At 46.5% G+C, this 24,444-nt stretch overlaps 1 protein-coding gene across 3 annotated transcripts in view; it reads left to right on the forward strand.

Moving 5' to 3' along the window:
- POLR1H (RNA polymerase I subunit H) overlaps positions 1 to 24,444 on the forward strand; it is a 326,787-nt gene that overhangs the window by 142,236 nt on the left and 160,107 nt on the right. For all 3 annotated transcript variants that reach the window (XM_078669200.1, XM_078669197.1, XM_078669198.1), the window contains one exon: positions 19,605 to 19,708. In XM_078669200.1, coding sequence (XP_078525326.1) covers positions 19,605 to 19,708 — 104 coding nt within the window. The remainder of the gene's footprint in view (positions 1 to 19,604; positions 19,709 to 24,444) is intronic.

The following is a 24,444-nucleotide window of genomic DNA, read 5'->3' on the forward strand; positions in this document are numbered from 1 at the left end:
CCACCCTTAACAAACTACAAAGAATTCAGAACGCCGCGGCCCGGCTTCTTACCAACAACCCGGCCAGATCCTCGGCCAAACCAGCTCTGAAACTCCTGCACTGGCTCCCAATAAGAGAAAGAGTAAAATTCAAGGCTCTCTGTCTGGCTCACAAACTCTTACAGGACAAGGGCCCCCTCATCCTCAAAAACTTTATCACGCCCTATAAAGCCACAAGATCCCTCCGTTTGGATCACGAATGCTTGATTACAGTCCACAGAGTGAGAAAGGCACGTACAGGAGGTCGGCGATTCTCAGTGAACACGGCTAGGCTATGGAACACCCTCCCTCTCAAACTAAGGACGGAATTCGATCACTCCCGTTTCAGGAAACTACTGAAAACTCACCTCTTCCCCTGATCTCCTCCTCCCTTTCTCCTTGGCACTCCACCGACTCTGCTGTCTCGGTTTTAGCGCTGGGATGCTTCTGGGTTACTATGCGCTCTATAAAACCCACATTCATTCATTCATTCATTCATTCACGGAGGATCCGTTCCTTAAGCGGGAAGTCAGGCAGAAAGGCCAGGATATCCGGTGGTGGCGCCGAAGCCCGACACGTTAGGCCCACTCTATGCGCCTGTCAATTCTAATAGGGACGTCCTCCTCTTCACCCAGTACCTCCCTAAACAAGGCCTGTAGGTACCCAGCAGTGTCCTCACCCTCTTCTTTAAGTGGCACCCCCCGGACCCGGATGTTGTTCCGGCGGGACCGGTTTTCGAGGTCTTCATTGTGCGCCTGGGGGTCCAGCTGTTGATCCCTCAGGCGCAGCACTTCCTGCTGCAGCTGCTCGATTTCTTCATCCCGTGTGTGTCCCGCTCCTTCCACGGTAGCTATCCTTTCACCCAGGCCATCAACCTCTCTCCGCACCTCACGAATTTCTCCGGCCACCTTCTGCTTCAACGTCTGGAAATTGTCCCGCAGGGAGCTGAAGAGAGATTCCAGGAAGGATCTGGTGACCGGCGGTTCCCCACCTCTCGCATCCTGCGAGCCTCTCGAGGGGCCCGGCGAATGCTGCCCCTTGTCCTGTTTCGGTGGGCCCCTGTTCAGCATTTCTGGCAATGTCCGGTCCCCCTTCTTGCCCCCTCTGTTGCCAGCCATCGTATGAGAGGATACCACCGGGCAAGAGCCCTGTCGTGCTTGTCGACCAGCCTCAGAGGTCAGCAATGTTCAAGGACAGCAACCAACTCCGGGAGTCCACCTCTGCTGTTGCCAAGGCACTGCTCGTCTCTCCCAACCGGTGGTGCAGCGGTTCGGCCCCACCTGCCGCAGCTCTTCTGGGTCACTCCCTGCACTCTGTCAGAGGTCGGCGGCCAGCACTAGCCCCAGATCGGTCACGGTAGGGCTCGTCCCAGGGAGTGCGTCCGGGCCTCACCACCGCCTTCCTCACACTCACTGCTGTCGCTGTCTCACAGGATCTTGGGCCCACCGGGCATCCGCTACTGTCGGGCAGGTCTCGTCTCCGGCGTCCCAGGCCACACCGGCCCGGTTGCAATCCTCCTCCGGCCGTCCGCGGCCTACGGATTGCCCAGGCCCGGCCGGGGTCACAGCCTCACGGCCACTCCCAGGCCGTGTCCCTCTAGCAATGTCCAGCAGGCTCTCCCTTAGGCTTCAGGGTGCGGCGGTAGGCCGCCACTGCGTCCCCTGCCGAATCTCCCAGGCACAATCCAGGGGTGCGTCAGTTCACAGGCCTTTCGTGCCACTGGCCGCTCAGGTTAGCTGTCTCCACTGTCCGCCAATGTCGCCGCGGTGTGCTCACTATCCCTTTCAGTGATCACCTCGGGCCGCCGCGTCTGTCCTTCAGAGCTACAGCCAACCCCGGCTGCACCCCTGTCTTTTGTTATAGGGGCACTCAGAGGAAGGCCCCGCGCATGGGACAAGTCGGTAAAGTGTGCCGCACTCCCGTCCCGGTTTCCGGCGAGCCCCCGCTCCAAGACGGTCCGGATTCCCAGCTAGTCTCGGGGCCCACCAGGCCACCGCCCGGTCCGGCGGTCCTGCGTCTGCCTCGTGTCTCACCGGGGAGAAGGGGGGGTGCGGTCACGCTCTCCTGCTCTCTTGAGCTAAGGCCCCCGGGGGCTGCCTCTGGACCGGGGCTTCCCCGCTTGCGGCTCCTCACCTCCACCACCAGGGGTCCGGCCGGATCTGCGGGAGCTCGGCCTGCGCCTCGAACCTCCGCTGCAAAGGCCGGCCATCTTCCCGGCCGCCCGCCGAAAAGGCAGCGCTCACCGGTGAAGGCCAACCGGGGCTCTACTCCTCTCTTCGACGGCGGTTCGGCACCACCCCAGGGCTCTCGCCATTCGCCGGTAACCACACCGCCGTCGGCTCCTCGCTTGCACCCCACCAGCAGCGGGTCTGCAGCCGTCCAGTCACCGGCAGGGGCTCAAGCCACTTCAGCAGTAGGCCACGTCCCCGGCCTTGCGTAGATGAGCAGCGCGGGTCACGCGCCCCGATACTGCCGCTGTCCGGCGCTGGGCGCCTCCTCGCTGCGGGGCTCCACCGGCGACTCCAACAAGGTCTCGCCCCCCCTTGGAGGCGATGCATGCCGCTCGGGCCGCTCCAGGCCTGGCCGCTATCCTGCCACCTCCGCCAGTGGGCCTCGGTTCTCGGCCCCTCCCCCGCTCCACGCCGGCTCTTGTTCGCCGTTCGGAGCTCTGCCGCTGCTTTTCGGGGGGTCGCCTAGGGCCCCGGAGGAACCCACCGATGCTCTACCACCTCCGGTGCAATTCGCCAGCAGACCGGGGGGAGATCTGCAAAAATCACGGTTTAGGGGCCTAGGTTCGTGGGAGCTCGCGGAGAGTGCGTCCGCTCACCTCGCAATCTTGGCCACGCCCTTCACTAGTGTTTTAGAAGGAAAAAGTTGTGACTAAGAACACAGACATAAGCAGTACAATGTAGCATACACTCATTTGAAAGTGAGATACAAATTTCTTCATATCATTTGTATACAGCTTAGGAACTAATTAAAGAATCATTGGCAAAGCCAAAAGGTTTTCCTAAGCAAGATCTATTGACTTTGTCAGTGTTTTTTTTATTTATTGAACATTTTTTATTTTTGGAGAGACTTTATCATATACGCAGCAAACATTTCCAATGCTCGCATCAAGAACAGGTTGTAAGATTCGAGCCAGACCGTTGGCTTGTCTCTGGTTCGTGTCCAGTTCATTTGTTGGCTCGCCCACCTATAATATTTAGAGAGTCAAGAGTGGTGAGTACATGAAAGAAGATCTGTTTGGGGATCCAGGAAGGACTCATTAATAAATGCTGGACAGATGCTTATATTCAATTCAAGTGAAGTGGCCTGTGTCCCTCATTGTAGTGTCCATAATGTGTGCTCGGGGGAGTGTGATTACCGGGAGAACCAAATTTTGAAAAGCCGCTCAGATAAGAGGTGGAGTCTGCCTGCATAATGTGGAAAAGTAAATTTTGCCATGTTCTGTGTCCCTACGCCTCATCCATCATATGTTATGTGTGCATGATCAATATGCATATGTTATTCCCCATTTCTGATTAAAGACGCAATTACAGTTGTGTCCACCTCTAATATGTTAGTTTCCAGTCCTCGTGAATACTACGAATATCAGGCCTATGTAAGACATGTTGCCACGTTTCTCAGTGTGCACGTTATTCAATTATAAAGTCTCCGTTTCCAGGCCTCAAAAGGGCCCGGACCACAGATTCAGCTCCTGTCTCCTGAAAGCCTCGCTGAGGAGCGATACAGCCCCCACCTGTATCCTCGACCCTTCACTTACTTCCTGCCTCGCAGTGCCCGGTGCAGCTTGGCTCTGCCTCTGAGTCTGCCAAAAGTATGTTATAGTTCCAGTTATCAGTTCAGTCCTCCTCCTCTGCATTCCTAAGCTACTGAACTGCATCAATAGTTTCCGTCATTGTCTAGCCTTCTCGTCTCCATGTTAGAGAAATACTGTATTTAATGGTCATTTAATATTCTTCACGCACTACATGTAGAATAATGCATGGTCCAGTCTTAGAATCAGGTTAGCCTTCCCCTCATGACTTCTAGTTTATATCAACATGTTCCCTAAACAGTAGATACCAGATAGGGTTTAGGTACATGTCGCTCCGACCCTCCAGACTCCAGTCTCTGCTCCTAGCACAGAGTTCATAGCCCCCAGCTTCTCCTAGTAACACGTCATTGCCAGTTTTCGCGCACCATTAGGTCAGAGGTCCCTGCTCCTTAGGTAGCCTCCTCCTATGTGTCCGCCCATTCATGACATATTCTGTTACGTTTTGCATCACATGTCTAAGTAAACTCCCCGTTACACCTCTTATTACTGTTATCTCTCGCGACTGCTACGCGTCACGCCTTCTACTCCACCTACTGTTACGCCTACTGCAATGTACTGCTATGTGTTTGCGCTATGTATATAAGTCAATGTTTTGTTATTGAATGTTAGCGCGCTCATCCCAGACCCAGCCCCGGCAGCTGTCGGGCCTTATTGTCCTATTCCCATGCAGGTTGTCCTGACCCTGTCCTTATGCTGTAATAAACCTGCAGAAACTCCTACTACCTCGAATCTTGACTCTTATTTATTGAGCTATCTGTTATGCTATAAGTCTAGTCAAAAATAGGGTATTATTTATTTATTTACCACATAATGGCGCCCGAATAGGGACTTGCCCTTTCCCCACGCGTCGGTGAAGCCACGCCGACCCCCTGACCCTCTGCAGTCGTGACGGAACTCTTCTGCGCAGTGGCAGATATTTCTGCTCAAGTATCCCTCAGGCCCACGGAGGAGACGGAGGAGGCGGTCCAGCATCCGAACGAGACGGTGGAGGAACGCGGCGAGTCCCGACCAGAGCCCAAGCCGAGAGTACAAGGTCCGAGGTATCCGGAGGCCCACCTGTAACTGAAGTCCGAAGTCCGAAATTCGTCGTCCGTCGTCCAGTCCAGTCCGAGGCCTTCCGTTCCGTGCTGCCCGGTGAGTACCATTGCTGGGGTAGTATCTAGACAGGACCAATCTAAATTGACTCCTGGTCCGTGGGTTGGTGGTGCCCAGACTCACAAACGAAGTGTTCACCTAGGTGGATACGGGTCTTGATGTGTCCCTTTATGGGACCGGTATGTTCCGCACTGTTACAGCAGTGCATCCAGTAACTCTAGTCTGTTCCGTTCTCGAGAAAATCTGTTCTCTTTCTGTTCTCAGTATTCCAGGTAATATTCTGTTCGAACTGTTATTTATAATGTTCTTCATGTAATTTACTGTTGTGGTATGAGTGCGATGTGATTTCGTGTTTTTTTTTGTGTATTGTATTTTGTCCAGATTACAGTTCAGTCATGCCTATATTTTCCAAGTTACGTCAGTTAAAAACTAGAAAGGGTCTGTTAGAGGAAGCAGTTCCTGTCCCGCCTAGGGACAGTCCAGGTCACTTTATGTATCAGAAACATGGCATAAGCGCCATATTGTATCTAGATTTATGGGTAGAGTATACCAAACAGTTAGAAGAAAAGTATAGATGGCCCGTATCGGGTACATGGGATGCTGAATGTATCATGCGAGTAGAAGAAGCATTATGGAAAAAGAAAGCCAGACAGTCACAGAAAGATGCCATCGAGTTATGGCGTAAGGAAGCTCATAGAAGAACGGAAAAGGAAGTCAGAAAGTCAGAGTTAAGTAGAGAATCCCAGGAACGAGCCCAAGAAAGAGAATTAATCGAGATAGGTGAACAAGTCAAAGCCGAACAGTCAGACAGACAGAGGCATGCCCTTATTAAGGGTATGTATCCTCTTCTTGCCGAAGGAGTGCCAAAAGCGACCCCAGAGGCATCTAGTAATTTCCCGCCACCATTAGTTCCGACCAAACTACGTCACAAACCGACCGCAGCTGATATTTTTATTTCGTCCTATCTGGACGACACAGTCCCCGAATATGCCAATCCTGTTCGCGCTCCGCCTGTCCCTGTAAATCAGGCACTTCCCGTTCCTCCAGACACCGGAGTACCTGCTACGGTACCCCCGGGTCAGCCTGCCATACAAGTTCAGCCCACGTTACAATTACCGACCCTGCAAGCACGAAGAATGTCAGTCGACGATTCTAGTCTAGGGGCCGCAGGAGGAGGTCCTCCTCAAACCCCGCCGCCACACAAGCGTTTGTCAGCACTCGAATTACATGCTCAAGCATCACAGCGTACTCCAAAAAGTAATAAGTCAGTTACAGAAATCAGACAAGCCCTTGCCGAATGCGTCTATGACACAGTTCCAGGCGAGTATAATATGGTTTTATATTCCGTACGCGTAAGAAGGGTGACCGAGTATCTAGTCACCTTACCAAATATGAAAGAAGATCTAGACAGAATATATCGTTTCATCCGTACAGGGGATGATCCAGAAAGTATAGGCGAGATTATGTCTCAAAGGAAAGCCGAGATTCAGCTCATGATATTAAAGTTCCTGATCAATTGTCTAATAAGAGAACAAGATTACCCGTCTAAAGATCCCGCCGAAATGAGAATCCTGACAAGGTGGAGTGATAATATAGCCGAGGGTAAGCACAAGACCATTAGTGCCATGGAAAGTATGTACAAGAAAATTCGTAAAGAAATAATAAGGTTACACGAACAGCGTAAAGCAGCACAAGTAAGCGAGAAAGAAAGTGTCTCTGATCCTGAAGAGGAAGACGAGAATCCCGCCAGAATAGCGTATGTAGGAAAATCCAGATTTCCAGATCGCCATTTACGTCTAGAACCTATGTCTATTTTTCATCATCCAGCACCAGAACGAGGTTCTCTAGAACAAGTATTTCAAGCTACCGATCACATTCTGAAATCACGAGTCGGTTATAGCGAATTAAGTACCATGCATGAACAAGAACTAGCCCGATCAGCAGTCCGATGGATTACTGATTCTACCACTTTTCCAGACGAAATAGTGGCACAAATGTTTCTGAAACTGCCCCCAGCCGAGCAACGACTGGTGGGTATGTATATGATCCAGCACCTCATTACCCTGTATGAGGGTCAACATTCTGATCCAGGCCCGTTACATGATATCCTGAACGAGTTACTCCAGAACAGATGGAGAGGTCTAGGTACCGATTTAATAAGTGTCATTCTAGAACAGCGTCACAAATATAGAACGTTTCTGAATCCGCATTTTGTTCATGTCTCACCCCCAGAAAGTAAACCATTTTACATAGACAGACAGAATCCGCTACGAGAAGTCCACCCAGTCCAAGGGGCGGGTGGCGTAATGCAACGAGTGTTTGTATACACTCCGATTTCAAAGATGGAACTCCTTGAAATGAAGAAATTAATTCCCAGTCATGACAAAGATCCAGCGGGGTTCCATAGAGAATTAAAAGACATGCTCCGTATGGGAGAATACACTTACCCAGATATCATTAAAATGTTAAAGGTCCTGCTACCCGCAGGGGTGTATGAAAAGTTAAAGGAAAAAGAATGGGAGGTGGGAGAGAAAAAGATCGATTGGGCAGCTCTAGAAGCTGAAGACAAGGCACGAGTACCAGGTACCGGTCTTGGAGATAAATGTAAAGAATTACCAGAATTATTGATTCAAGTTTTACCCAGATTATTGACAACTAGGAAAGAAGACTGGGATGCAATCTCAGCCTGTAAACAGAAGCAAGATGAGGACATTAGTGATTTTTATTCTAGATTTGAGAAATGCTTCAGTATCAACAGTGGTCTCAAGACAAGTAGTGAGTCGTACCCTCATCTTTTCGTTACCAAATTAGTCGAGAATTCAAGTCCACAAATTAAAAACCGAGTTTTGAAAGTCGAAAGCACCTGGCAAGCAAATACTCCGTCCCAGATGCTCCAGATGCTCCAGTATCACCAGAATAGAATCAGAGAAGAGCAAGAACACGAAAGAAAACGTATGAAAGACACGAAAATGAAAGTGCTAGTTGCACAATCTATTCCTCAAGACAGTCAGAAGAGGGGTCCGAATCAAGCCAGTCATCTTGCGGCTCCCGTTAAAGGGAACTGCAATTATTGTAAACAGCCAGGTCATTTTATAAACGAGTGTGCAGTTCTGAAACACAACATAGCTACTGGTAAGACTAAAGAAAGACCACGTCCGCCTAGACAAGAACAAGTTTCACAGACTCTTCAGTCACAGAATGCACAACAGACAGTTACAGTACCGCAGCCTATTGCTGCAACACAGCACGTTACATCGCAGATGTACCAGTATGCACAGTCCGAGTATCCAGAGTACCAGTCATATTCATGAAACAGCCTAGAGAGGGAGGTAGGCTTGCCTCTCATCGAGATACCTGTAGACCAAGAAGGTCCCTATGTTCACAGTCAAGTATTAGGGAAAGACAGAAAGTTTTTGATCGATACAGGGGCAAGTAGGACCACAATTAGTCACGCCGAAGTACCAGGGGCTCCGCTCTCAGGCTCAAGAAATGTTTCCCTTGGATTTTCAGGAAAACCCATAGTTAATGAGATATCTAAGCCAGTTACTCTAGAAGTAGGTCCATTGTCCCGTACTACTGATCTGTTACTTACTAAGTCATGTCCAGAAAATCTATTAGGCATTAAGACACTGAAGGAATTAGGTGCAGTTATTTGCTGTTCCCCAGAGGGAATACGTCTGTTCCTACGTGACTTTAAGGGTCACTATGTATTACGAGATTTTGATTCAAGATTGTCTAATGTTCCGCAGCATTTATGGGCGCAAGGTCCAACTGATGTAGGTTACATGCAAATCACACCCTATCGTGTGACTCTTAAACCAGGTGTAGTGTTACCACGAATCAGGCAGTATAGATTGCCACCTGAGGCTGTAGCAGCCTTATCCAAAATTATTGACGAGCTCATGGCTCAAGGAGTAGTTGTAGAAACTGACTCCAATGTATGTAATTCTCCGATCATTCCAGTCATGAAACGTACTGATCCAAATGCACCCCCAGTATATCGATTAGTGATTGATTTACGAGAGCTTAATAAATGTATTATTCCTCAGTACCCAGTTGTCCCAGATATTTCTTCCCTGTTAACAGCCATTGATTCCGAAGCCACGTTTTTCACTGTCATAGACCTCAAGAATGCATTTTTCAGTGTCCCAATTCATCCAGACAGCCAGTTTCTTTTCGGATTTTGTTTAAATGGAAGGAGCTATATGTTTACACGCGCTCCTCAAGGTTTCACAGAAAGCCCTAGTATTTACAGTCAAGCACTCAAGAGACAGCTAGACAATATTCACATGCCAACTGACACTGCCCTGCTCCAGTATGTCGATGATCTACTGATCACTGCCCGTTCCGAATGTGCCTGTGAGCGAGCATCACTTACAGTTCTGTATTTTCTAGCCGAGATGGGGCACAAGGTGTCACCTTCGAAGCTTCAATTCTGTGTCCAGCAAGTGGTATACTTAGGACACTTGCTGTCCAAGAGGGGTAGGCAGTTGACACCCGACCGTATCCAGTTAATAGCGAGTCTTCCCCAGCCCAGAACCCAGAAGGAGGTACGTGCCTTTATCGGCCTTACTTCTTATTGTAGACAATGGATTCCCCAGTATGCATTTCTAGCCAAGCCACTGATACAGTTAACGACACAGGAGGCAGCCGTATCGACTGTCCTCCCTTGGACATCTGAACATACACTTAGTTTCAACGAGTTAAAGAAAGCCCTATGTCAAGCTCCAGTTCTAGCTACACCGAACTACAGTAAGCCTTTTACACTTTTCGTTACTGAACGCGAAGGTACAGCATTATCTGTTCTCACACAAGATCAAGCAGGTCAATACAAGCCCTGTGCTTATTTTTCGAGCACATTAGATCCAGTCGCCCAGGCGTTGCCTGCGTGCCTCAAGTCAGTTGCAGCCACAGCACTAGCTATCAGACAAAGTGATTCTATAGTTTTAGGACATTCCCTGACAGTACAGGTCCCACATTCAGTAGAAGTTCTTTTAAACCGAACACAAACTCAGCACTTGACAATTGCACGTTTAACAGGTTATGAATTGACACTGTTCCAGCCACACATAGAAATTAGACGCTGCAACGTTCTGAATCCTGCTACACTGTTACCATCAGTTAGTTCAAATCCAGACACACATGATTGTGTGGAAGTAGTTAACATTACGACAAAGCCAAGACAAGACCTGACAGACATTCCGTTACCAGATCCTGACCTGACACTTTATGTGGATGGTTCATGTATGAGAACTAGTACAGGAGAACTAGTCGCCGCGTATGCAGTGACTACTGACACTGAAGTTATTGAAACACACCGTATTGATACCCTGTCCGCTCAAGCAGCAGAGCTAGTTGCTCTGACACAAGCCTGTATACATGCCAAGAACCTGAAGGTTAATGTTTACACAGATTCACGTTACGCATTCGGAGTTGTACACGACTTCGGAGTGCTCTGGCAGGAGAGAGGTTTCATGACTTCTCATGGAACCAAGATTCAGCATGGTCTCCTTATTCAAGCCCTGTTAGATGCCATACATTTACCGACATCTATTGCTATCATGAAGTGCAAAGCACATACGAAAGTTACTGACATTATTTCCCAAGGTAATGATTTAGCAGACCGCACAGCCAAGCTTACAGCACAGACTCCAGACATTCCAGTTAATCAGACACATATTCCAGATCTGATTACATGCATGACAGTTAAGGACCCTACTCAAGATGTCATAGATATCCAGTCACATGCTACTCCCGAGGAAATCAAGAAATGGTCTGTACAAGGAGGGGTCCAGACAGATCAAGGATGGTTAACGAAGGGTAGAGCCACATGGTTTCTCCCCGATTCTATAGTTCAAGTCATTATCAATACCGCACATAGTCCAGCACATTTAGGAGAAAAAGCTATGTTAGACAGTATCCAGAACATTTGGTTCAATAAGCATTTACGAGCTGCAGCCAAGCAGAAAGTCCGTACCTGTATGATATGTTGTCAGTTTAATCCAGGTAAAAGTGTTCCGGTGGAACAAGGTGGTTTCCAGCCCCCTGACCACCCTTTTGAGGTCCTCCAGATGGATTATATTCAGATGGAGCGATGTCGAGGTTTCAAGTATGTCCTTGTAGTTGTATGCGCTTTGTCCAGGTGGACAGAAGCATATCCAGTCCCAGACTACACAGCCGCGACCACTGCCAAGCAGTTGGTTCGTGAATTTTTCCCTAGATACGGACTCCCTAGAGTCGTATATTCTGATAACGGTCAGCCATTTTCATCTGAACTCATGAAACACGTTTCCCTGTTGTTAGGGTACCAGTGGAAGTTTCATTGTGTACGCCATCCTGAAGCAGCCGGTCTCGTAGAGAGACATAATCAGACTCTGAAAATCCGTATTGCAAAAGTCTGTAAAGACAAAGGTGTAGACTGGCTAGTAGCTCTGCCAGTCGCTTTGTTTTATATGCGCATGGTCGCACATTCCAGATCAGGTCTGTCCCCGTATGAGGTCGTATTCGGCCGCCCCCCTAACATGTGGGGTACTCCTAGACCCCGAAGTATTACCGATGTTTCATGTAATATGCTGACAGATTACCTAGCTTCCTTGATGTCTGCCCTCAACTCATGTCGTTCACAGGTTGCCGCCGCATTTCCAGACAATACTGAGGTGGCACCGCACGAGATCGTTCCAGGATCCCTTGTGATGATCAGAAATTTCGACAGATCAAGTCCGCTGGAACCACGTTGGAAGGAGCCACGTCAGGTCCTCTTGACCACCCGGACTGCCGTCAAGTTGGAAGGCAGGAAGGGGTGGGTCCACCTTTCTCATGTAAAACTTTTCAAAGGACCGAAACCAGTCTTCAAAAGCATTTCCGAGAACATTTCCCAGGATTCGAAGGATTGCCAGAACATTGTTTTAAAGGACTGTCCCGCACCAGACATTATTACAACCCCTCCCTTGTTAGAGAAAACTCCGCAACAGGAGTATAAGTTAAAGCTCAGGTCTAATAAGTCAGCCAGTTTGATTGTATAAGTCCTCCCCTAGGTGAAACGGTTAGACTGTTTCTGACATGTATAAAATAGACCCCCATAGTGAGAGAGTCAGTCAAAGCTCAATCAAATGTATCGTTTTTCTGAGTTTCGTATTATTTCTCAGCATAATGATTTCCTGCACCAGCTATGCTTTCTATCTGTGTTTTTCAGTTCCTCATGTAAATATGTCTGCTCATGCTACAGTAGAGCACACGTTTAGTGATCTGCCCCCTCACGAATATTCATACCGCCTCGCTATGCGTAATAACACATTTATCCGTATGTTACATTATTCACACCAGACCAGCAATGCCACTAATTGTTGGGTGTGTGGTCGACTCCCCCCTTTCCAGACACCGAAGGGAGTTCTGCCACTGTTTCCTTATCCATTCTCACATAATGGTTCGTGTGGAGCATGGTCCACGTTAACGTCATCCTCAACAGATATGTCTTTTCTTAACAGTACATGTTTTCCAGACAAGCAAGGTCTTCCCCACAGAACAGGTTTAGATCTAGAAAACGAAGTATATAATTTAGGTAATTATTCGTCGAATTTCATGGTCCTGAATGTTCAGTCTGATACTACTCCAGACTTACCTGCTATTTCAGTACTACCTGTCAAAGGCGAATTATGTGTCCGTAGTTATGGTTCTGTACATATAGGTCATAGTGAATGTACTACTGTTATCGAGTATAGTGACAGTAGGAAATCTATTTTTAAAGCTTCACGTCATTCTTATTTTATTTGTGGTCAAACTGCATATGTCCGTCTGCCCCTCGATTGGGAGGGAACCTGTTACATTGCTTTCCTACTGCCACCTGTTTTTCTAGCCCCACCTGACTATCATAGGAATTCTTTCTTAGTACACACTAGACACAAGAGAAATCTCCCGATTGTCGATTATACTGAAACTGCCGCAGAGCAATTCATTGATATTGATAAAGGTGTTTTCCCTTATTTAGGTACAGTTGTAAATAGTAAGCTAATCCGTAGGTTAACAAGAACCCTTGAAGCAGTAGTAGATGAGACTGCCTCCGCTCTAGGTAACTTAACTGAAGAGCAATCCTTTATGAGAATTGTCGTTTTACAGAATCGTCTCGTCCTTGACGTCATACTGGCCGATAGGGGCGGGGCCTGTAGAATTCTCGGATCCAGTTGTTGTATTTTCATTCCAAATAACGCGCCGTCTGTTTATTCAGCTATAACCAGACTCCATAAAATTGCCCATCTGTTACACCAAGATCCAGGCACCTGGACATGGTCCGGTTGGTTCTGGAATATAATTTCCGCATGGGGTTGGAAAGTCCTGTCCTTTCTAGGTATTGCAGTAGCGATCATATTTAGCTGCTGCCTCTGTATACAATGTGGCCCTGCGATTTGCAGCATGTGTGCTACCTCTTGTATTCCCAGTCCCAAGCCCCGTTCTAAATCCCGCTCCAAGACAATTCGAGACGAGCAAATGGTACTGTATGAAATGATAGACGGTATCATGAATATTGATGTTTCCTGATGGAAACGTAGTGACAAGGAGGGAATGTGGAAAAGTAAATTTTGCCATGTTCTGTGTCCCTACGCCTCATCCATCATATGTTATGTGTGCATGATCAATATGCATATGTTATTCCCCATTTCTGATTAAAGACGCAATTACAGTTGTGTCCACCTCTAATATGTTAGTTTCCAGTCCTCGTGAATACTACGAATATCAGGCCTATGTAAGACATGTTGCCACGTTTCTCAGTGTGCACGTTATTCAATTATAAAGTCTCCGTTTCCAGGCCTCAAAAGGGCCCGGACCACAGATTCAGCTCCTGTCTCCTGAAAGCCTCGCTGAGGAGCGATACAGCCCCCACCTGTATCCTCGACCCTTCACTTACTTCCTGCCTCGCAGTGCCCGGTGCAGCTTGGCTCTGCCTCTGAGTCTGCCAAAAGTATGTTATAGTTCCAGTTATCAGTTCAGTCCTCCTCCTCTGCATTCCTAAGCTACTGAACTGCATCAATAGTTTCCGTCATTGTCTAGCCTTCTCGTCTCCATGTTAGAGAAATACTGTATTTAATGGTCATTTAATATTCTTCACGCACTACATGTAGAATAATGCATGGTCCAGTCTTAGAATCAGGTTAGCCTTCCCCTCATGACTTCTAGTTTATATCAACATGTTCCCTAAACAGTAGATACCAGATAGGGTTTAGGTACATGTCGCTCCGACCCTCCAGACTCCAGTCTCTGCTCCTAGCACAGAGTTCATAGCCCCCAGCTTCTCCTAGTAACACGTCATTGCCAGTTTTCGCGCACCATTAGGTCAGAGGTCCCTGCTCCTTAGGTAGCCTCCTCCTATGTGTCCGCCCATTCATGACATATTCTGTTACGTTTTGCATCACATGTCTAAGTAAACTCCCCGTTACACCTCTTATTACTGTTATCTCTCGCGACTGCTACGCGTCACGCCTTCTACTCCACCTACTGTTACGCCTACTGCAATGTACTGCTATGTGTTTGCGCTATGTATATAAGTCAATGTTTTGTTATTGAATGTTAGCGCGCTCATCCCAGACCCAGCCCCGGCAGCTGTCGGGCCTTATTGTCCTATTCCCATGCAGGTTGTCCTGACCCTGTCCTTATGCTGTAATAAACCTGCAGAAACTCCTACTACCTCGAATCTTGACTCTTATTTATTGAGCTATCTGTTATGCTATAAGTCTAGTCAAAAATAGGGTATTATTTATTTATTTACCACAATAACCTTCATCTAACATCCCAGTCCTGGGGCAGCTTGGGAGCTGTACCCTGCTCAGTACTACACCCTTAAATCTAACCGGATGTGTGTGGCACAGGCGGAGGCCCAGTATTCTCACAAGGAATTTCTGAGAGTCAGGCAAGAAGGCAGAAGCCTGGTGCGTGACAGGCCCAGGGACACATCGCTGGCGCAAACAAAGCATGAGCGGCATCCCATAATTATATATCTGGAAGTGGAACACAGTGCAGTTATTTATGAATTTCTTGAAATCGGTTCTTATGTTTTTGATAAAATAAACTTGTAAACAGCTTGTACCTTACAAAATCTTTTCCAACTCAGTTAAAACTCAGTCAAAGCCAGAAAAAGTGTGCTTTGACGGCAAGCACTCGAGTGCAAGCCGTGTTCCACCTGAATCTACACTGTATGTTCTCATTCTGAAACAGTTTGTAGCAAAGAAGTGCCTTCTATGGTGTTCTCAAAAAGGCACAAATACACACCTAGGAATGGATGGGGTGATATAAATCAAGCTACATGAGGGAGGCCAGCCGGAAACATAAAGGACAATGGTTCGGTGAAACGAGACTGGATCGCGTGCGGGAACTGTTGCCACTTAATTGACAGGGTCTTATCATAGTACCCAGAATACTACAATTGAACTGCGCCTTGAACAAAATGGCAGTTTACATATCTTTGGAATGATTTTGGTTATGACACTTCAAGGTCGTGGACATTTATATGTGTGAAGACTCTGCTAACATAGACTCTTTCGCTGCTGTCAATATTTTACAGACTAGAACTTTGTCCAAACGACTTTTCTGAGGTACATGTATACTTTGTTTCGACGCCAGCCGGGCCGAGTACTTCTGACTGGGGCCCGTGTTTTTTCGGTGCTGGAAGTAGATGCGCATTTGATCCCATTGATGCCCGGAACATAATAGGAGAAGCGGGGATCGATATCAGTCACTACAATTTGCCATCTGCCGTTTATTTGCGAATCAGGGCCAAGAACCCTCGGCATTTTCGGGGATATTGGAGCCAAAGAAATTGATATTAGGGCTCGTAGATTACACATTATAAGCCTTGAGGAAGTCACAGTGGTGATGAAACGCGCGTTTCGAAATTTCAAGGGGTACAAGGCAGGGCTGCCCGCTCTCCCCCCTCCTTTTTAATCTCTATATCGAGCCCTGTGCTCAGATTCTTAGAGAGGAGGCTAATATACCATCATTTAGCTTTGGAGGGTGGGACAAGCGGGTAGCCCTATATGCAGATTATATTCTTATAACGACATCTGATTTAGATCTGGCCTTTCCCACAGTGATTAAGAGGGCAGAGGAGTTTGGCAAGGTTTCCCGATACGAGATTAATGTTAATAAAACGGAAATCATGGCCTGGAACACTACAAGCACGCATTTGGGGGTTGCGACCTCCATGCGTTATCTTGGCATTAGAATCATCCAAGATGTCAGTAAGACGGCTGCTCATAATTTGGAGCGAGTACATAAAGAATGTCAGAAGCAGCTAAAAGTATGGAATCACCTCCCTTTATCCATCTTTGGGAGGACTAATTTAGTAAAAATGTCTATCCTGCCCAAATACACCTTTCTGTTTAACTCCATCCCGATGGCTTTTGATATTAAGCAAGTAGCTAAATGCCAACAATAGATAAATTCCTTTATTTGGAGGTATGGAGCCACCAGGTTGGCTTGGAAGAAGCTGAGGAGAAGGAGGGAAAAAGGAGCCTTAACGCTTCCTGACCTGTAATACTACGCGTGGGCATTTCAGCTATCTTATTCTAGAATGCTTCTAAAAACACCATCAGATAGCTCCTGGGGAAAGATGTTTCAAGCCATGCTAGAAGGTGCCGATCTTCCACCTGACGGCTTTCTTTTCAAGTTCGGGGACCAGAAATTTAAAAAAAATTAAATTAAAAATGCTTCAATCATTGGCCAGAAGTTGGACTACACTTAGGAAACGTATAGGGCTTGGTTATTTTTCCAACTTAGCTACTTTGTGGGATTCGCCGGGTACTCCATCTTGTCTTAAAGACAAATTGGCGTGCCCAGTAAAGGATGCCGAAATCTTGAAATAGGGAGACTTGCTGGCAGGAGGCTCAATTGCATCTTGGGAAGAGTTGCGGGAAAGAGTTGGGCCTGGATTCCCCAGCTTCAAATACATGCAACTGGCTTGCTGGGCTCATGCATTAAGTAGGAAGGGGGTCCCCCTGGGTAAATGTAGCAACCTGGAAAATCTATTGGTAACAAGGCCTGGGGGAGGTAAGGAGGTCTCTTGCTGGTATTGGGCGATTCTGGAAGAGATAGACGGAGACTTAAAACTCCCAGAAAAGTTATGGGGAGGGGAGGTGGGTGCCCAATGTGAGCAGAAGTGGCTGGACTCTTTTAGCCTTTCACATAAGATCGTGAAACCAACATGGTTGAGGCGAAACCATCTGTTTACATTACATCGAGCATATCTCTCTCCCCAAAAGCTAGCAAAATTTCAGCCGGGTAAGAAATGCAATAAATGTGACCTGCCCGAAGCTTCGGATGTGCACATGTTTAAAGATTGTCTCGCTATCTGTCTCTTTTGGGGGAAGTGAAGGATGCCCTGTGCTCTATTCTTAACATCAAATTGAGCATCACCCTTCCCCTGATCATCTTTGGGTCTGACGAAAACATCTCCGGGCATGCTAGATCTTTTCTCTTCTACGCAATTCTCCTGGCAAGAAGACAGATTTGTAGTTTCTGGGTTGACGCAATACCTCCAACATATTCGGGGTGGCTGACGTCCCTATATGAAGTTTCTAGGGTGGACTTGGCCAGATCTTGCAGTAGGAAAAAGCTTGTCTTTTGGGACTTTTTGGTACAATAGAGGTAGGATCTCCGGGTTTTTTTGGGTTTTTTTTTTCACGGGTCCTATGATTATGCCTTTTCCTGTTCCATGGACCGAAAACAAGGGCCCTCCTCCGTTACACCGAGGTCCAACAGGTGGTAACACACCTTGATGGAGTTTTGCAGGTCACCCCGTTCGGTGTAAGTTTCCTTCTTCCGCCAAAAAGATATTTGTGCTTGTGTCCGAGCTCTAATCTGGATCTGGGGACTTGGACATATCGACACACAGTGGCGGTCGGTGGTCTCATCCACGGGGGTAATGGCAAAAAAAAACGGACCCCACCCCCCCTAAAATAATTTTATTTTTTTTAAAAATGCGTTGGCTGTTTCTTACTTTACCTGGCTAAGAAGTGGGACTAAGAATACATCACAGAAACTACAGAAATTAATTTAGTTTTTTGTGAATGTTTACACTTTGGTTGTGGTACTAGTGAGGAAGAATTATTTTCCTTTGACATCTACTTGCGAATAAACACTTATATAGGACAGTGGAAAAGGGGGTGGTGGGTGAAACGGAGAGTGGGTTACAAAGAATGGAAAGTGGGAGGAGGATGAGGGTTTTGAAACAATGGTAGGTGGGTTAAAACAAGGACAGAAAGCAGTGGCGAGGAAGAGGCACTGCAGGCACATGTACTCTCTGAGTGCACATGATAAATTAAAAGAGTATCAGTGCTTCGGCACCCTGGGAGCTGCACCTTGCTCGGTGTTACGCCCTTACATCCAACAGGCTCTGTGTGACACCGCCCATGCACAGGATTCTTACAGTGAAGGAACCTCTGAAAGTCAGCTGGTTTGTATGCAAATAGGAAGGCAGAAGCGTGGCAGTCCACAAGTATTCATAATATTCACCAAGCTCACTTAAGATTTCATACTCATGACTTGTACACAAGGAACTTTCTGTACCGATTTCAGTTCAATCCGCAAGTACTTCACCACCTAGTTTCAATCTGATTGCCAAGTCTGCTGATAATGTCCACCAAGCCAACGACAGCCGGCTCACACGCAGCATCGAGAGCACCGCTGGGCAAGTAGCTGGCGTTTCCTAACACAAGTAATAGGTCAGTTAATTGATAGTGACTCGTTCTACATAATCATCGTGGTAATTGTGTGAAAATCCTTGAGGGCGTTGCACGAGCCACTATAATTAAAGATAATGAGTTGGGCGAGCTTCGCACAAGACGCGCAGCTGCCATGATTTAATGTTACAACAACAAAAAAGTTTTGAACGAGCTGCGCTGCCCGTCCCTTTAGTGGTGTGTGTGGCCCCATTGTAAAAGTGTAAGTGTGCAGAGCGTTCTATAAATACCAAAAGAAAAATGCGGCCCCCATTGCTAAAGCTGCTGTTCATTCCCACCAGTGGTCTTTCCGTAATTAGGAAAAGAGTTCTCTGGAAGGGCTAATGCAAGCAATAGGGTACGGCCAAGTTAAAGGTCCAGTCCTGATGGGAGGTTACAAAAGAAGACAGTGAGGTGCTAAGGCAGTACTAATAATATTATCAAATCAAAAGCAACATTTTACAAAGGGCAGTCACAGCAGCCAATAGAAAAGATGGGCGAAGAGTGGGCGGAGCTTCAGGTCCATACCCTAATACAGCATGCCTCCCAGAGCAGCGCATGCGCTGCCCAGGCTCAACTTAAAAATTATATTCTTTACAACTGTATACTTTAAAAATGATATTCACAACAACGAAATTCTTAACTATATTATTTACCTGAAGATACACTATTCTTGACGACAATATTTCTGCATCACAATATTTTGGATCACAAATATTTTTTTTAATCTGGTTTTGTCTCTATATTTACAACTCCATATTTTGCCCAAATACCATCTCATCTTTAAGGACACGGTAGGGGGGCACCCAAAACTCCTTTTCCTAGTACAAAAGTGCACCACTCTTGTTTCATTGTGCAAATATATAAAGGTATCAGATGGGGTGGCTTGTCCCTTGCATGCCTTCTGTTGCATTGTTACCCAGTGAGCTGAACACTTGTGTATGACACTCTCGCTCTTTCTTTTTCAGACTTTGAAGCCAAGCGAGTACAGTCCTGTATGATCTTCAACAACTGTGATGCCCTGTCTGTACAGTTGGAGGCTGATGAGGAAGATGAGATCAAAGGGCCTTTGGTGAGTAGTTCACTTCTAAAACTCCTCTGTTGGAAATTTGTTGTTTTTGCAGTGTCACCTTACAGGCTACAAAACCTTTTACACTCTACCCCTGCTAACCAGTGGTTACGTGCTTGTGCTCCTCCTTTCAACCTGGTAAACTGTATATACATCTGATTGACATATGTAACTTGCCTATAATATAAGTCCCTAGTATTTGGTACCAAGCTGTACCCAGGGCCTAAAAGTTAAATGTCACAAGTGCGCTGCAGCACCTATTTTGCCACCCAATGCAGTGACCGGACAAACATAACTTCAGGCCTGCCACGTATAGTATAGTGGAAAGGGTTTTAACTGCAAATTCATTCATGTAAAAATAACCCCTTTAGACAGGCCTACATCTTCCTTTTCAATATTAGCAAGTCATCCCTTAGTATGTTGTATATGAATTTAGGACTCTAGTGTAATTTTCCCGATTCATGCCCATATAGGTATAAATCACCCTATCCTTATATAGGCATAGAAATCATAACCATATTTAGACTTAGCCTATGCAGTCCAAATACGGCATGGCTACTTCCACTAGTTCCGAAAATCCACAACGATTTCTTGGAAAAACCCGCCTTCAGCAGTCAGGGATTTCCCCTTGCTTGAATATTGATTTATCCAAGAACTCATGGAGTTTTCAAAGAACTGAGTCTTTGATGGCGTTATTATGTCCAACCTTACGTCAAACTAGGCACCTTCAGGGTATAAATATGCCCACTGTGAGGAGGACCGGGACGCCACCGAAGCCGCCGACCGGAAGTGGAGGAAGACGGGCGGGGACTCCCTAACGCGACCGGAAGCCGCCAGCAGTCTAGCTCTGGGTAATGACGTAGGTGCACAAACACTGAAGAGGGATGATATAAACACTGCCCGAAGGACGGAGGGGCGGGACCGTCATGAAGCCATGACTTGGAGGTACAGAGGAGCCCAGCTGTCGGAGGAGGCAAGCGGTGGAGGAGCCCAGCTGTCAGAGGAGTCAAGCAGTGGAGGAGTCCAGCTGTCAGAGGAGTCAAGCGGTGGAGGAGCCCAGTGACCGAAGGAACCAAGCAGAGGAGGAGACAAGCGTCCGGAGGAACCAGCAGAGGAGGAGCCGCGGAGGGAGCAGAGCGTGGAGAAGAAACACCCAAGAGCACATACAAAGCGCATACCCGGCGGCCCAAGGAGGGAGAGGACGCCCCGGGTCCGGATGCCACGACCCTGTGGACGGGTCGTGGACCAAGGCAAGTGCCATTAAGGGAGCTCGTTCTGGTGGGGTTGATGGGGTAACCAGCAGAAAACACAGGTGTTGTCGGCATCCCTCTCGCACACCCTGCCCTATTACTTTAAAACCCCTTTGTTCCCCCTCCCTATTCACTACGTGGTGATGGTAGTACACAATATATAACCTTAAGAAATACAGGTGTGATTAATCCCGATCCCCCTCTTTTTCTGCCCTCTGCCCTTCCCTGGAGCCCGACGGGGAGAAGTCCGAAGGAACATCAAGTCCCAAAGGTGGAGACCAAGAAATGGACGCCTTGCCCTGACGACAACATCCTCATCCTCATTTGTTTTTTTTTCCTTCTCCTTTAATATGTGTTGTTACCTATAAGAAGCTTCTCTTGCATAGTAGACCAAAGTCCTGACAATAAAAGGTGCTTTACAAAGAGTCTACAAGGAAAATACAGCCCGTTCTTTGTTTTATATATATCAGACACTCGGACAGCCTTACACCCACACTTGCCCAGGCAAACACACGGTGGTTTGGAGCAGTTCGACTATCTACCTACACGACACAGCTCGCCGCAGCAAGTGCCGAAGGAAGCCCACCCTCCAGCAGATGCACTGAGAGAAACGCTGTCTTTTCTCTTGCCGAGAAATCCAGCTCCAGTGTTTCCAAGCTACCCTTGCGGGTTGTTGGAAAATCGAGTCCTGAGAGAGAGATACCAGACCTCCTTCATTCTAAAACCTAGGTACGGAGCTGATTAGACCCGTAGAGAATTCTTGGATAGATACTTGGCAAAGAATACTGAAACTAAGCTAGACCTCACTTACTTCTTCCCTCGTACTAGACTTAGGTTAGGTACACCGGGTAGGCATATTTTAGAAGCACCAGTTGAGTGCTTTTAGTCTTTATTTATTAATGTATGTATTCTATGTATTTTATGGCTTAGAAACCATATCATGCTTTTACAGTATTATTTTATAATACTCTTCGTACTGTACGCATTGTACTTTGCAACCAGTATTACGATTGTAGCAGTTCATTTCTCCTGCATGAGACAGAAGACTGTTCAATAAATACTTTTTATTGAAAACGCCCGTCTCGCTATTTCTCTGCACCTCTGGTGAAACGAAGCATGCACGATTGACTGAGTGAAATAACTATCTATTGTTTCCGCGACTCTAGAGATACATTTCTTATTCTTGGGAAACAAAGTTGTCATGTTTATGCGGTTTTCAGAAACGACTCCCTTCTTGTTTATTCGAGAAAGTTTCTAGTGACTTCTGAGCTAGCTGGCACTCACAATTAAGTTTAATATATTCGATAAAGACCTAGTCGAACTCAGTCCTACATCAAATCTATAGTATATATTATTCCAATGTGCAGAGCCTATTGGGAATATAGGAACTACACTACATGGCGCCCAACGTTTGGTAAGGGGATAATTTAATGCTAGATACTAGAGTAACTCAGTCGTGCTTTTCACACAGACCCCTTTTTCCCGTAAAATACTCCAATAGACGTCTGGAGTGGGTGAAAGGATAATATCCGCCATAACTGAGTAGGACAAAAATCCTATGTATTGGTTATTGGTTTGTTCAACGTTGAAAGATACAGTGTTCCAAAAATATTGTGCACCTTATCTTTGTTTCCTTGAAACTTGTTTTGCAAACTTTCAGTCAACAAAATGTCAGAGAGTGACGAAAGGGAGAGAGCTACAGCAGCAGCTCAGGCAGTTTTAGACGACACAAGTCTCCAACAAAATAACCCGGATGCTATATTCATCCCGGTAAATAGAAGGAAAACAATCACTATAAAACTTATAGAAAATGGAGTATCATCGAGAGGTGGTAAAGTAATATTGGTTATAGAGGCACATGAATATCGGCAGACAGAGGTATTCTATTCATGGATTCTGTTCCCTGCAGCAAATCCAGTAACACACGAGTTCCACTACTACAAAGTAGAGGAACCTCCAGCGGAATACGTTGAAATTCCACTAACTTACCAAGAGCATCAGCTCTGGTTTAAAGGCGCCCTACAACATCAAAATCACATCACAAGGCTCGGTCCACTAGGTAGACCAGGAGCAACATGGCCGGTACTAGCCAGCTATACACCACATCCTGCCATTGAACAAATGACAGGTCAAGAACTGTTAGCTCAGCTGAAACAGTTAATAAAAATACATAGACAGTTGGTTCAATATGTCATGCTGACTTTAACAGTCCAACTTGCTGTAAGGATTCCACAGCACACTCCTCACCAGGGGAACACAAACACAATTACACCACAGACTATACATTCAGTCATTGGTAAATTGCCCGCAAAAAAGGGAACAAATTCCGTTCTGGTTAACTAAAAAAATTACTCAAATAGAGGCAGTATTCCCTGTTAGTACACCTCATGAGAAACACAGAATTCTGACAATCTGTTTACCAATGGGGATCGCACCATACGTGGAGGACTGTGACACTTGGGGTACAGTCTTTGCTTCAGTCTACACAAAAACACATGGTGTTCCGTCTATGGCGGTAATACCAGACGACCTAAGACAGATTCAAAATGAATACGAACCAGAACCTGCCTTAAATCTTAGTATGAAGTTACTAAAAGATTTCAAACAGGTCTCGGCTATACTATTAGCTAACATCAAAGGTGAAGAAGCATCCGTGGCAATCCGCCAAAAACGAAAAGAAACTGATATAACAGAGCAACCACGTGAACTTGCAAGAATTATTGAAAAATCCTATGAAGAACTAGGAAGAGATAGTTTGGGGTGGAAACCAGTAAAACCCGAACTAACAGAAAATCCTGAAAAGGTTTTTATTAAAAATAATCTCACTACTCCTAAAAAGAAGTGGGAAAATAGTAAACAGACGCTTCCTAAAGAGAAACACTCTCAGTCCAGAGGTAGGTCTCCACAAAAGGAGCCCTCTGAAAAGAGGTATAACCTCAGAAATAGGGATATTTTGAGAAAACCTGATAGATATCAAGATATTGATACACGTTCCTCTCGTACCTTTCAGACTTCCTCGCAGAAATCCGAAAGAAGAGGACGATCAGAACAAAAGGAGGAACGCGTGAAGTCCAAAGATGAACAGCGCGTTCCAAAAAATAAGAAAACTCAATTCGCCAAGAAGAAGGTAGCAAGTGTAAGGATCAGACATGCCGAGGATCTTGAGGACACAACTCAAGAACGGGAAGTGGGCCCAGACAATGCTAGACAGCGCAGCAGAGGTCACCATAGCTCGCAAGATCCTGAAGGATCATTTGGAGACAGTGGACTTGAATGAATGCATTCAAGTTGAAACTGCCGACACCAGGGTTAGTGTACCCCACAAGTTATATGAAGTAACACTCCGAATGGAGGGGGACATAACTAGAAAAATAAAGGCACTCTTTTGGGAGAAGCTATCTAAGGGTTATGACATTCTTCTAGCTGAACAAGACTGGCCACCTGAATTTGTCAGGGAGTGCCCACATGGTGAAGAGATAATTATCAACA

This window comes from Lissotriton helveticus, chromosome 12 (genome assembly GCF_964261635.1).
Source record: "Lissotriton helveticus chromosome 12, aLisHel1.1, whole genome shotgun sequence".
NCBI lineage: Eukaryota > Metazoa > Chordata > Amphibia > Caudata > Salamandridae > Lissotriton > Lissotriton helveticus.